Here is a 14,938-nt window from a genome sequence, read left to right on the forward strand (position 1 = left end):
CGCCCACCAATTCTTTCACTTTCTTTATTTTACCAATAAATTTATGTTTTGGTCAATTCAAGTTTGGTTTCTGTGTGAACTTTATGTTCCATATAAAGTTCCTTGAGGCCTAGACCTAGTTTAGCCCTCCATCTAGTGGTGAATAGTTGAAAACACAGGCTGTCCTCCAGAAACTTGTATTGGTGCAGCAAATCCAAACTTTTGTAAACAAAAAGGGGAGGGGGGGGCAAAAGAAGATTGCCAAACCAACCAGGACGATGAGAAAGGTGTGCCAATGTATTATATATATATATATAACATTGGCACCCTTTCCTGGGAACAAGTCATTGTTTTGCAAGTCACAAGTCAGTCTGAAGTCTTTGCACCCAAGTCTCGAGTCAAGTCACAAGTCAACACTCGCAAGTCCCAAGTCAAATCCAAGTCATACACTTTTAGTTAAACAAGTCATGTGTAAAAAAAGATCACCACGTAATATCGGAGTGTGTTTCTTTGTTTTGTTTGTTTTCTGTCTGAGTTTGTTTGTTTTTGTGTGTTGGTGTTAAGGGAGAAAGGAGAGCTGTACATTCTAAATTGCATGTTATCGTTGTTCTTGTAGAAAGATGAAAATATGATTGCTTTACTGTTTACCAATGTACAACTGTACCTTGATTTGTAATAAAAATGGTCTATTAATTTTTTTTCTTTTACATTTTCAATACTGAATGTTGGTGAAATTATCTAACCTGTTGGCACAGGAAAAGAACATTTCAAATCATACAGAAAAAACCCTTGTAATAGGTGAGCACATCAATAAACTATGTCATATATTTATTTAGGTAGAAATAGAAATGTTCATGGCGCAAGGCGTTTTCTGGTCTACCCCCCCCCCCCCCCCCCCCACACACACACACACTTTCAGTCTAAACAGGTTGAAAACTGCCAAACTTAATATTGAGTCGCTCCTTATATTTTTCTGTATGCGGCCAACAACCAAAAACGTTTGGCCAGCCCTGGTCTAAGTCCATGTGTGTGATGTGTGATGTCCATGGTGCAGCCATGGAGTCTCTTCTCAGCAGCAGGGCTGCGGTGGCTCAGGACCATATCGGGTTCTTTCCTTGCAGAGAAAGAACGTCTCAGAAAGTCTCTGAAAATGTTTAACAGCTGTTTTTTTTTTAGCCTGGCTAACACTGCTCTTCAACCTGTGCCTTGTATGAACAATCAGAGGGAGCGTAGGCTGTCTTCACGGTCTATGCTGCCTTCAAAGCGATCAGGACAGAAGAAAAAGTGTCCGTCTTGTCAAATGGCGTTCTGGTTCAACAGTAATGCTAAAATAAGATAAAATAAATATACTGTATATATTAATTGAATTGTATTGCCCAAAATTGTAGTTTGAGTAGTTAAACTACAAAAAAATGTCCAAAAACTGCTTGACTCACTACGGAAATATGAATGTAGTTGAACTACCAGCAAGTTACTGCAAAATGTAGTTAAACTATGTAGCTAAACTACATGTAGTTAACTACTCCCCAACACTGGTGACAACTTTGTAACTCGGAGTTACTCCTGTAACTTTGGAGATTATGTGCTCTTAAGCCCTCATTCACACAGGACGCCGAACGTAAGCAGAACTGAAGCTTGACGCAGGCACAAGCGGAACGTACGCCTTACCGTTCACACAAGACGCCTTCTCTTTTCCTCTCAGCGAATACTCTCGCGCCTTGAAGCCGCCCACAACTCTTATTGACTTCATGCTTCACGGCTTCAGCTTCACGCTTGGAAATTCGGCGTCCATCCTGAGTGATCGGCGTGAGCGTGGCTTCAGCAAGGCGTCAGCGTGGCACGCGGGCGGGTGGTGTGAACGGCTTCGCCTGTTGACAAGGACGCCTAAATTAAACTTGTGGGTTCAGCGTAGGTACAGCTTCGGTTGAGCGTTGCTTCGGTGTACTGTGTGAACGGGGGCTTAGGCTCAGAAAATAAACTCAAATGCATGGCCGTGTCAGGCTGAAACCTAGGCTGTTTTTGTTTACCCTTTGGGGAGGGGGAGGGTCTGAAAGATTGTGTGTGAAAAGAACACCAGCAATCTAATTGGACAGGTGGCAAACTTGGAACTATACAGCATGTGTCTTTATTGATCTAGTCATGAGAAATTATACATTAGAACCACAAGGTGGAGGTGGAACTCAAAACACAAACTAACAAAAATAATTCAACCAGTGGCGGTTTTTAAATGGTATTTACTGTTTTGTTTTGTGTCCAAGCTCACAAAGTATACAGACATGTTCATTTAAATAGTCAAAAAAAGAAACAGAACAAGGCAGCTGACACCAACAATGACAAGGACAGAAGAGCCGAAGGAGAGGGAATAGGACCATGGAAGTGCCCGTCTGCTTCACAAGTCCTTCCTGTGAGGTCAGGTCACGCTGGGGTCAAACTGTGTGGGAGAGGAGAGAGGGAAAACAAATGGGAGGCTATTCCAGATACCGTACATACATACATACATACATACATACATACAGATAGATATTAAAATGAATCTTGAATCTTGAATATACATATATTTTTAAGCAAAATACTTAAATATTTGAATACAATACAAGTTCACCTTCAACAAACTCATGTCATGTTCTTAAATAGCTAAGGCTCTGGAAGCATCCATTTCCCCAACTGTCTAGTAGTTAAATTAGCGTCACCTTGAGTTTAGGCCAACTAAGTATTTCCCCACAGCCCTAAACACAGTAGCCAACGACACAATCAACAGTCACAAATATTTAACCTGTAAAAATGTGCTACAATACTGCAGCCAAATACATTAAATGGTGGGCAACTATTTTTCATGGGGGGCCACATGAGAAACCCAGATTGTTGCCGGGGGCCGAACAAATATTGTCATGCCGTAACCCATGGATGGGCAACTTTGATGATAGAGAGTAACCTGACGCTGCCAGATGGACAGTTTAGCTTCACATTACGTTTCACTAAGGTTATCCATCTTGCAAGCAAGGTTAGATAGAGAGGGCCACAAAAACAAATCCTCGCTACCAGATTTTGCTGAGGGCCGAACGGCGCCAGCGCGAAGAATTTGGGGCATTTGAAGCCAGGTTTAGAGGAAAAACTCATTTTAAATTAACAGTTGTGATGTCATTATTCAGTCTTAACCACCAATATTTGATCCTTTTTTCACTCACTCCTATGTCACCACCTGCTCTCCCTGCAGGGCTTGAAATTAACTGTTTTGACCACCTGCCAATATGGCTGCTAGGTTTTAAAGTTACCAGCCAATTCGAATTTCCACTAGCCGAAATATTTTTCTTGAAATAAACCAGAATATGAATGGGTTAATTTAAGCATAAGTATCAGTAAGTGGCCCGGGATTCTCAACGCCTGTGTTGAGGGTCACACAAACAAAAATGCACTCTTGAAGCTAAATAAATCCTAAACCAACAAGTTAATTATTTAAATTTCTACTTCAATGTAGAACAGTCATTTCTTACACATGAGATAACTTTTAGCCTTTTAGTCATAGATTATTGAAAGATATTCCATATTCTAGACTGAAATGCTATAACAGAAGTGGAGTATTGGCCAGAATGACATGAACATTTGGACACTTATTCAGCAGGTATCTTGCATGTTGAGTTCAGGTGCACTGTAAAAAAAGATGCAATTCCATCGCGGGCCGCATTTTGCCCATGTGTGCTTTAACCTGTACCCTGATTGGAAAATTAGAGAGAGAGAGAGCCTTGCCTTCGAAGTGTGCTATAAAGAGACTATTCATAGACATCCTTCTTGTCTGCGATGTACTGAACGATCTCCTCAGGACTCATCAGTTTCTCTGCCTCCCCGTCTGGGATCTCGAACCCTGCAGGGGACACACACACACACACACACACACACACACACACACACACACACACACAAACAAAGGTTATTATAGTTAACGAAAAGACAAAAACTAGAAATGAAAAAACATGAAATAAACTGAAATAAAAACAAAAACTAAGCTTTACAAAAAAACGATAACTAACTGAAACGGTATTGTGTGTTTACAAAACTAACTAAAATAAAATCAAATTGAAGAGAAAATGTCCTTGGGAGTTTACAGTATTTCATACATAATAAGCCTAGTATTTTGAGTGGAGATGAAATCTATTTTCCTAGATCTGTCATCTTTTATGACCCTTTGAATCTCACCCCTGACAAACACCCCAAATTACAAAAAAAAGAGGAAAGGGGCAAAAAAGACTAAAACTAACACTGAAACTAATCAAAACTAAACTAAAACTAAGCATTTTCAAAAGATAAAAACTAAACAATCAAACCCACCTTAAAAACGAATGAAAACTAAACTGAAATTGAAAACAAAGTCAAAACTAATGAAAAAAAAAACTAATGAAAAAATGCAAAACTATTATAACCTTGACACACACACACACACACACACACACACACACACACACACACACACACACACACACACACACACACACACACACACACACACACACACACACACACACACACACACACACACACACACACACACACACACACACACACACACACACACACACACACGAGTCAGACTATTCAAAAATCGGAACCGGCCAAGAAAATTGCAATCGGTGCATCCCTAATCTGGATAGCCCTGTTTTTAGCCCAGTCCATGCTCGTACACCTGGCGTAAATACATTTCTCTGCACCGCTTAAAGAAACATGCAATAATTCACAATAGCTGCGACCAGATATGCGAATTTGTGTATACCAAACAACCAACCAAACAACCAACCGACCGACCGACAGATTCCTACAGTATAGAGCTGCTGGTTGCAGCTGAAAAACAAAACAAAAAACACTAATAGCATAGCTATTACTTCACTTTGATGGCGTGGCCACTAGGGACCGATGACATCATCACTGATGACATCACAATTGTTCAAGTGACATCACCATGCATAGACATTGCGACATCAGTGACAGTGACATCTGTGTTTGTTTATGACATCGCTGATGATGTCACAATGTTTTTATAGAGTCTATGGTGATGTCACGGAGCCTATGTCCACTTTATACGGTCTACGGCAGCACTTCCCAACCTTTTCTGACTCACGCCCCACTTGAAAATCTCTAAAATGTTCACGGCCCACATCCGACCATAAACAGTATGGAGGTCAAATAATGTGTTCTCAGGTCACTTTTTATTTTAACTATAAAAGGAGCTGTCCATCAGCACCACACACAAATCTGAAACTAAAAGTGATGGGCTGTCTGCAATAGGCCAATTCATTAATTGTGTCTAACAAATTAAATAACGGGGTCATTCAACAATGGAGAAATGCATTCTCATACATCATACAATTTTTTTTTTTTTTTTTATGTTTTGCAAATGATTTGGCGGCCGACTTGCAATACATTCGTGGCCCACAGGTTGGGAATGGCTAGTCTATGGAGCAGACAGACATGCCGACAGGAAGAGAGAATAGAGACAATACACACAGTGAGACAGAGCAGCTGACAGAGACTCACCAAACTCATCCTCCATTGCCATGATGATCTCTACCTGGTCCAAGCTGTCCAGACCCAGGTCTTTCATAAAGTGGGACGAGGTCTGCAGCTGAGGACCAGAGACCAACGTTGACGTTAGATACTATTTTCCCCCCTGAATCATTCGACGAGCCACTACTAACGAACCAGAGTATTATAGGCAAGAGAGGCAAGTTAAGCTCAATTCCACTTCTTCAACAAGTGGACTTTAGTACTCCTCTGGGATGAAAACTGGTCATCTTTAGGTGACAGTCACCTTTTTCATCCCAAAATAGGATCTCTGAGTACTTTAATGTCTACTCTGGTACCTGTCACATTTTTCCTTATCCATACATTTTGCATCCCTGACTACTACTTCACTATTGACTGTCTGAGTTGCTGTTCTTACCGTCTCAGGGCTGATCTTGTCGTAAAGCTTGAGGACGTACATGACACGCTCTTTGATGGTCTCCAGGGTGAGGGGGGGCAGGTCCCCATACTGTCGGCACAACACACCCACTGAGGAGATCTGAGGAGGATGGAAGCAGGAATGATGAGAGGGAGGGAGGCAGGCATAGCGGGTGAGAGGTAGTGAACAGGTTTAGGTTTGCAGAGATAAACAGCCCACCAGTTAGCCCTAAACTATCTAAGCTTACTACAGAGACACTGAGTATACACAGCAGAGTAGGCTACAGTTAGCCCTAAACTATCTAAGCTTACTACAGAGACACTGAGTATACACAGCAGAGTAGGCTACAGTTAGCCCTAAACTATCTAAGCTTACTACAGAGACACTGAGTATACACAGCAGAGTAGGCTACAGTTAGCCCTAAACTATCTAAGCTTACTACAGAGACACTGAGTATACACAGCAGAGTAGGCTACAGTTAGCCCTCAACTATCTAAGCTTACTACAGAGACACTGAGTATACACAGCAGAGTAGGCTACAGTTAGCCCTAAACTAAAGCTTACTACAGACACACTGAGTATACACAGCAGAGTAGGCTACAGCAGGATTGTTATTGTTGATTATTATTATTATTGTTGTGAGGAGGTATGGGAAAGTCTGGGAGATACAACTAAAACTAGCAAGTTAAACAAACTCTTACACACACTGCAGCAATAGTATTGGACATATCACACTCATGCCTGACAGGCAGGGACTTTCAATCCACTTATAATAATGTGTCAGCATTCGTTGGGTTAACTCAGCTGTTACTAGCGTTAGTTATATCCAAGTGCAAGTGACTCAAAATACAGGAGAGAAGCTAACAAGCTAGCAGTGCCAATGAACTCACTAGCTTGGGTAACGTTAGCTAACAAGTGCAACCCGGGTCGTTGTGCAATGAAAACCCGCCAAGCTTCCAGCGTTTCCCGTGACCTCGCTGCAGAGTTTGCAGAACAAGTGCTTCCCAGCAGGGAAAACAAAACTCATGCCTGCGGCTGCATGAACTTTAGCACAGCGGCTAGCTTAGCTTGTCAGATGTGAAAGGCGCAGGTAGGTCACAGTGGCCAGCCTCTACCGCTAGGCCGCGACGGTGAGAGGAGAGCAGCTCAATGTTATCCAAGACTCACCCGGCTCTGCCCGAGCCACCGCGTCCTCTGGCTGTCTGACACGAGGGAGAACGGCCGGTGGGCGGCTGAGGCCGGGGTGACAGCGGCTCTGACGAGGAGGTGACCCGCCGAAAGCCTCCCCGAGGGCCGGGCAAGAGAGCGGACACACTGCGCTAGGACACGGGACGCCATGATGAGAACTTACTGGCGGCTCCCAGCGTGCTAGGCGAAGAAGAAACAAGTGACTGCTAGCGCGCATGCGCACGTCAGAACCCAAGTTTATGTTTTGATTTTGGATTCCCCCCCGGTACACTTTATTAAAATAATAATAATCCAAGAATACAACATTAAACTCAATCTAAAGGGACTCCTTGATGACAGGAAAAATAAAATAGCAGTGAGGTTACAGACATACAGAACAGAGCTGGATAGACGGTGGCACAGGGAAGACCAATGGATCCTAGAACTATTATGTATTTTTTTGGTTAGTAATTAACTGGCTATGGTTTGTAACGTACAATGAAATTAAAGTATGATAACCCGTTCACGATGTCACTGAAATATACCAACATGATTGTGTCCTATCATCTACCAATTTATTTGGCTTGACATATTAAAGCCATCGATGCTTTTGCAATTGACTCGTAAGGACTGTCAAGCCATTCATGAATCGGAAGCAGGGAGCGGTTGAGAGCATCATCCATGGTTGGGAGCAAAACAGTTGCACATCGTTTACAGATAATCTACGAAATCCTCCGCCATGGAATTATCTGAAATACTGTACAACAAAGCGGAGTATATTGAAACGGTAATGTGCTGTTTAATTGAGCTGTTAGCCAGTGCCACTAACGTTAACGTCACTTGCTACTTTGCTAGCTAGCTAACGTAGCTAATGTAAAAGTCGACGGGTCGTTGGGTGGGCAAAAAGATACATAGAAACGTTATATAATATTTACCTTTCTTCAGCATGCTAACATAAAACACACTTGTAAAGCAATGGTCGCTGTCTTTTCATTTCAGGCGTCTGGCAACAAAGTGAGCAGACAGTCAGTGCTGTGTGGGAGTCAGAACATCGTCCTCAATGGCAAAGTGAGGAAAACAACGTTAAATACCTGTCAAGGCTAGTCCAGTGATTCTCAAACCGTTACCATGAACCTCCATTTGATGAGATTGTCTCTCAGCCCCAAATCTGAGATTTATTTTGTATTTTTTTTTTTTTCGTTAGGTATGATTTTGTCCAGAATTCCATGACTGTGTTAAACACAGTCATGGAATTCTGGACAAAATCATACCTAACGAAAAAAAAGTGTTGTACTGTAGGTAGAGACAACAGTCAAACTATGTATGATCAAAACACTCAGTCAATCTCTAATCATGTTAACTTGGCCAGGTCTTGCTCGAAAAAGAGATCATTGATCTCAAGTGACTACCTGGTAAAATAATAAATAAATGAATGCTTAGGTTAAGTTGAACATTCCATCAATTTGCTGGAGACCCCCTCTGGAACCCCCTCAAGGACCCAGTGATCTCGTCTGGACCCCACATTGGGAACCATTGCTGCCTGACCTGACGAAGAGCCTGCAACGGCTCGAAACATTGTCTTTTAAAATGCAAAATTAAACAAAACATTGGGAGCTAATCAGTGTCGCAAGTCTTTTTTAATCTTGATGAATTAACCACTTTGGACTCAGCACCTACAAGAAGAGATGTGTGTGTGTTTACTCTAATTTTTCTGGAACCACTGGCCTAGTCCATAAATACAGAGGGAAATAGATTTTACAGCTTTCCTCTGGAGCCGTGTATTTGACCTGTACTGGACGTTGTGACGTAGCAGTGTGTATGTTATTTTGATCTGTACTGGACGTTGTGACGTAGCTGTGTGTATGTTCTCCTCTCTCCAGACTATTGTAATGAATGACTGCATCATCAGAGGAGACCTGGCTAACGTCAGGGTGGGCAGACATTGTGTTGTGAAGAGCCGCAGTGTAATCCGTCCACCTTTCAAAAAGTTCAGCAAAGGGTGAGTGACTTTTTTCTTCTTCTTCTTCTAAATGTCTACGGTTGTTGTAGCTAATTGCTCTGGTTTTCTACATAGCAAAACACCCAGGCGTTAAACTGGCTGTAATACCGCCATGATAAACAATTCATATGCTGTACAAGGAATGTCATTTTTACTTACGTACGCATGTACCGTATAGAACTTGGAATACAGAAAGATAGTTTATTCTATTTTCTGCTTGTCGCATGCCTATCTAACAAAGCCTTGACCCCCATCTCTCTCCCTCTCGCTCTCTCTCCAGAGTGGCTTTCTTCCCCCTGCATATCGGAGACCATGTCTTCATCGAGGAGGACTGTGTGGTCAATGCGGCACAGATAGGTTCTTATGTCCACATTGGCAAGAACTGTGTCATAGTGAGTGACACACACGCACACACACACACAAACACACACACACACACACACGCACACGCACACCTAGAAACTGATCTCCAGAGAGATATAAATATATACTCAGGGAGAGAGGACATTTGTTATCCTCCCTGTGCCGGAGGGGTTGAGCAGTCACATGAGAGTTAGTCTCACAGTGCCAGCCGTAGATCATATCTACGTCTGGAGCACAACTCTCAAAAGTGGTGAACGCCCACCCCCCAAGGGGGGGAAAAAAGCATACGTGACAGACATATGAATTGACCAACCACGGACCTCGTGGGCGGTGCATGTATATGCGCGTGTATATATGTGTATATATACCCCTCGCAAATACAATGTGATATAGTGAAGTGGGAAAGCCCTACATGATCGGCGAAGGGTTGGCCAAGCCTGAAAGACAACAAGCTAGGATGTCTCTCTTCTCCATAACCAACTGCAACAAACACAATTGTTGCACGTCCTTGAGAGCATCTACGCCGTGGACCTGGCACACCTTCTGTAACGCAGCCGTTGAAGTATCTTACCCACTCATTCTTCCTGCAAGACAGCCTATCGCTACTTTTTGGTCGCTCCCTTATCACTTCTCTCTTCACGGTGGTCCACTCTGAACTAGGGCTGGGCAATATAATCGATACGGCAATATATCGCGATATTTTATTTCCCGATACTGTATCGATACTTGGACGCCAAGTATCACGATATAATTTTTTTTTTTTTTTTTTTTTTGCAGGCCATGCCAGGCCTCTGCATCTGGTGATTCCCACCCCTAATCGATACTGTATCGATATTTCCCATATCGATGCGTTCAGTAACACTCAACACTCAGTAGTTTTGACTAAATTTGTTCACTAACTTATCAGTATAAAGTGATGTACATATTATTACACTACCTGGGTGGTACACAGTGTGTTGTATCTTTAGCTCTATTATTTAATTTTGAGTAAATTCTGTAGAATATCGCAATATATCGCAATATGTATCGCATCGCAATATATCGTGATACAACCGTATCGTGACCCAAGTATCGTGATCGGTATCGTATCGTGAGATCCTTGCCAATACCCAGCCCTACTCTGAACGTGTTTCCTTGTCGGACTGTAATATGTAATACATGCTGTATGACGCGGTGTACTTCCGTCGGGGGCTACCAGGCTAATCTGCCTGATACATTTAGCTCGGTTCCATACAAACACACAAATAAATAAACATTTGCAGAGGCAGATTTGGGATCACATAGATAATGAGTTAAGTACAGAAACTTGACGACTTGCTTTGCTTCCACATTGGTTCTTCCGTGCAGGGTCGACGGTGTGTGCTGAAGGACTGCTGTAAGATCTTAGACAACACTGTGCTTCCTCCTGAAACCGTGGTCCCTCCCTTCACTGTCTTCTCTGGATGCCCAGGTCCACCATACCACACACACACACACACACACGCACGCACGCACACGCACACACACACACACACACACACACACGCACACGCACACACACACACGCAGTGTCAAGAAGAAAGCAAAACCTAACATCTCTCTCTTCCACTGTCTCTCTCTCCCTCCCTCCTCAGGTCTGTTTTCAGGGGAGCTCCCAGAATGCACTCAGGACCTGATGATTGACGTAACCAAGAGCTACTACCAGAAGTTCCTGCCCCTCAGTCAGATCTAAGTCCCGCCCCCTAACCTTCAACTACTACTAGCCCCACCCCCATTACTCAGCCAATCCCATCGCGGGGTTCAGGATCCCTCATCAGACTGTCATGGACTGTTTGAGATCTCACCTCCTCTCCTTCAGCACCCAGAAGCCCAGAGATTCTCTCATTTTAGTTCTGCACTAGGCAACATGTGTGTTTGAATGGAAACTGTTTGAAAATGTTCAACTTTAACACCCAGAAGTCATGTAAGGTGACGACAGTAAACTCCACTAAGCTCGCTCATGTTTACCAACCCCAGCCAGTCTGTGATGCTCTCTAACAAAGGGACAAGAGAGGGGAAAGAATGAGATCTTTAGGCAAATTAGGTGAATCTGTCTTCATTTTTACATTAAAATCTGCCCTAGTGCAACTTTAAATTGAGGTCTTGTGGACCGAGGTTGAAAGCTGAATATTGTCTTTTTTATGAAGTAGGTTTGATGCATCATTCCATTTTGACATGGAGAAACTCGAGGTCCTCTGCATGGCTGCTGGTAATCGCAGAGAGAAGAGAAACACGTGTGTTTGTGTCTAACTGTGAAGTTTGGAGGAAATCTGGGCTGAAGGAAAGGAGATGGAGGAAGGATAGGAGGCGAGGAATGGAGGTGGTCGAGGAGGACTGTCGGGACGCGGCCACGTTTTATCTCAAGTTCTACGGACCAAACAGGAGCAGCAGCGGTTGCATTTGATGACTGCACATCTGAGTTCCTTACATCCAGTTCATTTACCAACTGACAGCAAAGATGAAGGAGATCAGTTGTGCGTGTGATGTTATGCCACAAAACCATTATTTAATACCGTGTGTATTTTTACGTCTTATGTTTCAGACGATCAAATTAATTGTAACATTTGTTTGCCTATTTGGTGTTGCGTTTGCATACTTGGGTCCTGTATGTTTTGCTTCTGGCGCTTTGTGTGTGCATACAGCAGCCAACACCTCATATAGTACAGCAAATAAATAAATGCATAAAAATCTGCTTGAGATGAGCCTGGCTCTGTCTTGTACACTGATAGAAATCTATATAGCTTTTTTTTATTTTTTTTATCCTTCCTCCAGCAGCCTGGGACATGCATAATACAGTAGAAAGTCATGCTCTGGTCCTTCTGATGCTCTCCTCTGGCGCCCCCTAGTGAGGTGCAGCAGGACTAAAGAAAATGTGATTTCCCCTCATGCACCAAAATCTAATCAGATCATCTACTGCATACATTACTTACCTGCTACCTGTGGCGTGAGTATGATGTTTCTATCACGTTCTTGAGTAGGGACGCATAATATATTGGCAATCATATCCATATCCATATAGGCCGATGTTAGTCATTTACTCATTTTTTAACCGCTATTGGTCCAATGAGCAAAATAACAGCAATGTTAATATCGGTCAGGGGCGGTTTTAGCATCAGAGCTTTGGGTGGGCTCAGCCCACCCAAAGGTCATGGACCACCGAACCCCTAAGGGGGTCCGGGGGCATGCCCCCCCGGAAGAAAATTTTGTACAGTTTCAAGTAAAAATGGATCACTGGCGCACTTTGAGATCAAAATGAAGAGACTAGATCTATGAAGAACTACACACATCAATATCTTCTTTACCGTTCTGTGGTTTTACAGCGATGAAAAAATTATTGTTTCCCTATATATACTATATATATTCTGCATACAGGTTACTATATGGTAGAATTATGCTTGCATAAATAATACCAAAATCACTTCAGGGGAGTTTCAAGTAAAGTAACATTTTGCTTTGTAGGCAAAACAAAAGTAAAATGAAATCAAAAGGGAACTTCCTAACTTATTGGCTGGAATAATATTCCGACAAGATAATAATATACTGTAAGCACTAAAGCAGGAGTTTGCAGTCAACTAGTTGAAATTAATATGTGGCAGTATCTGGGGGGGTCAAAATCTATGTAGGGTGTACCACCACAAATAGATCAGTGTATGGGAAACACTGACTATTAAATTGTGTGACTAGAAAGACACCAATAAATCTGAGAAAATGTACTGTAATTTTGAACAACAGCACTACAACGGTGGCATTACAAATGGTATTATGAAATTATTGTGGGAAAAAACAAGAATGCCACTTTTTTTCATGAACTTTAAGCAGAAAATTAAAAAATAGTTTTAAAGCAAAAATAAATAATAAATAAATATAATTTTAACAGAAACTGCTACTAATGACCACCATGGATTTGGAGAGGGGGAAAAAAATGGGGTGGGCTGAGACTATTTTTGGGTGGGAGTAATAAGGTGTTCCTAACAAAGTGCTCGGTGAGTGTCGCATCAGAAGAGTTGGACAAAGAGAACACATTTCTGATCATCTTGAGACGTCACATGATCCCTCACCTCAACACAAGCTTCCTTTCTCAGGGTTGCCACTCTTTTGTAATGATAGATTTCAGGCACTTTTCAAGGACAAATTATTTCAAAATGACAGGCCAATCATTCAGAGATGTTCACACATACCAGGCAGGTAGCCAGTCTCCTAACTCCTCCAGTGCACATTTGTTTCTGGTCATACTTACATATCGGAATGAATAATTAGCACTTCAACAACAAAAACTCAAAGCAATCTGGACCAGACGGCACAACATGGAGAGTGATACTGTAGATAGGAAGAAAGTGTATCAAGCTTGGGCCCAGTGACTTTGAGATGATGGCGCGCACAACGCTCAAACTCAACAGATTTCAGGAGGCTAAATTCAAGCACTTAAATTTGTTGTGTTAAGCGACAGTCAACTGGGCCACATCAGTCGCTCTAGCTCTATAGCAAATATGGCTGCTTTTCCTGCACTCTCTCTCAAACACTTGCAAGTAGGGGTGCACCGATCACCTATGGGAAATATCTGCCCAACCGATCATCGACCGATCACCGATCAATATAAACTCCTCAAAAAAAGTTAGGAAACGTTATTTCGGTCGATTATTTCTCCCCTTTAATAATACCAATTGGCATTGTATTTTATATTGTTGGAAAGCCTGATTAGTGATGGGGCTTTTTTTTATTTAAAAAATATCGGCAATCAGCCGATCGCATATTTCAGGTCAAAATCGTCCGATACAGATTGCTTGCCGATCGATCGGTGCACCCCTACTTGCAAGGTACATTTATTATCTCATCACTTCCAGGCACATACAGGAACAAAGAACCACCAAATGAAACCAAACTTGTCATTTTCCTTTTTTAATGAAACATAGTACATCAAATTGCAATTCAATGGTTTTTGTTTTATTTCTTTTACAATGTGAACCACATATATCATACCAACACCTAAATGTTAAGTATATAGATTAGCCATTTATTACTTTTTAAACAAATAAGTATCAAGAAACAGCTGATAATAGTGTTGGCTCCAGAGAGACGTGGCAAGTGTCAGCCTTTTCAACAATGTGGATGAAGTCCGGTGATTGGTGGAGGGGCAGGAACACTCACGCTGCCCCCCCTCTGTGATTGGTGGAGAGGCAGGAACACTCACGCTGCTGCCCCCCCCTCCCCCCTATATTAGAACAGCCTAGTCAGTGGGGTCTTAGCGGCAGGAAGGACCAGTGGTGTTGGAGAGATGGCACCATCTCCTTCTGTGCTATTAAGTCTTCACACACAAAGTATACAGAGATGTCGAGTTTAAAAGACCACAGGCCTGTGGTCAAGTCTTCAGTCAAGGATAGAGAAAATAAAATGGCCTCTTAAAAAGGGCTACTCTTGATATTTTGACTTTGAGTTGGTTTCTTTCACCAGGCACTTTACACTGGGGAGATTTGTTGTTTTGCTTC

The 14,938-nt window shown here is 42.4% G+C and overlaps 2 protein-coding genes across 2 annotated transcripts; one reads left to right on the forward strand and one right to left on the reverse strand.

The window, feature by feature from the left end:
* Positions 1–2,193: 2,193 nt before the first annotated feature.
* Positions 2,194–7,268, reverse strand: LOC310788707 (acyl carrier protein, mitochondrial-like). Its single transcript, XM_083650253.1, has 5 exons — positions 7,076–7,268; positions 5,909–6,028; positions 5,503–5,590; positions 3,724–3,838; positions 2,194–2,410 (listed from the first exon to the last, which is right to left on the reverse strand). The coding sequence occupies exons 1-4, from the start codon at positions 7,244–7,246 to the stop codon at positions 3,747–3,749; spliced, it is 471 nt and encodes a 156-aa protein (XP_083506379.1). The 5' UTR covers positions 7,247–7,268; the 3' UTR covers positions 2,194–2,410; positions 3,724–3,746.
* A 453-nt stretch (positions 7,269–7,721) lies between these two features.
* Positions 7,722–12,129, forward strand: dctn5 (dynactin 5). Its single transcript, XM_083650260.1, has 6 exons — positions 7,722–7,862; positions 8,075–8,143; positions 8,956–9,074; positions 9,355–9,466; positions 10,785–10,887; positions 11,051–12,129. The coding sequence occupies exons 1-6, from the start codon at positions 7,815–7,817 to the stop codon at positions 11,146–11,148; spliced, it is 549 nt and encodes a 182-aa protein (XP_083506386.1). The 5' UTR covers positions 7,722–7,814; the 3' UTR covers positions 11,149–12,129.
* Positions 12,130–14,938: the final 2,809 nt, after the last annotated feature.

Source organism: Poromitra crassiceps, assembly GCF_964638095.1.
Source record: "Poromitra crassiceps genome assembly, chromosome: 13".
NCBI lineage: Eukaryota > Metazoa > Chordata > Actinopteri > Beryciformes > Melamphaidae > Poromitra > Poromitra crassiceps.

What these genes read in the sequence shown, in the direction of transcription:
- LOC310788707 (XM_083650253.1), bottom strand. Translation starts at nt 7,246, where the DNA reads ATGGCGTCCCGTGTCCTAGCGCAGTGTGTCCGCTCTCTTGCCCGGCCC. An exon ending in GGTGGCTCGGGCAGAGCCGG is followed by an intron (nt 6,029 to 7,075) that starts GTGAGTCTTGGA and finishes CATCCTCCTCAG; the next exon opens with ATCTCCTCAGTGGGTGTGTT. An exon ending in ACAAGATCAGCCCTGAGACG is followed by an intron (nt 5,591 to 5,908) that starts GTAAGAACAGCA and finishes TCTGGTCCTCAG; the next exon opens with CTGCAGACCTCGTCCCACTT.
- dctn5 (XM_083650260.1), top strand. Translation starts at nt 7,815, where the DNA reads ATGGAATTATCTGAAATACTGTACAACAAAGCGGAGTATATTGAAACG. An exon ending in AAGCGGAGTATATTGAAACG is followed by an intron (nt 7,863 to 8,074) that starts GTAATGTGCTGT and finishes TTTTCATTTCAG; the next exon opens with GCGTCTGGCAACAAAGTGAG. An exon ending in TTGGCAAGAACTGTGTCATA is followed by an intron (nt 9,467 to 10,784) that starts GTGAGTGACACA and finishes TCTTCCGTGCAG; the next exon opens with GGTCGACGGTGTGTGCTGAA.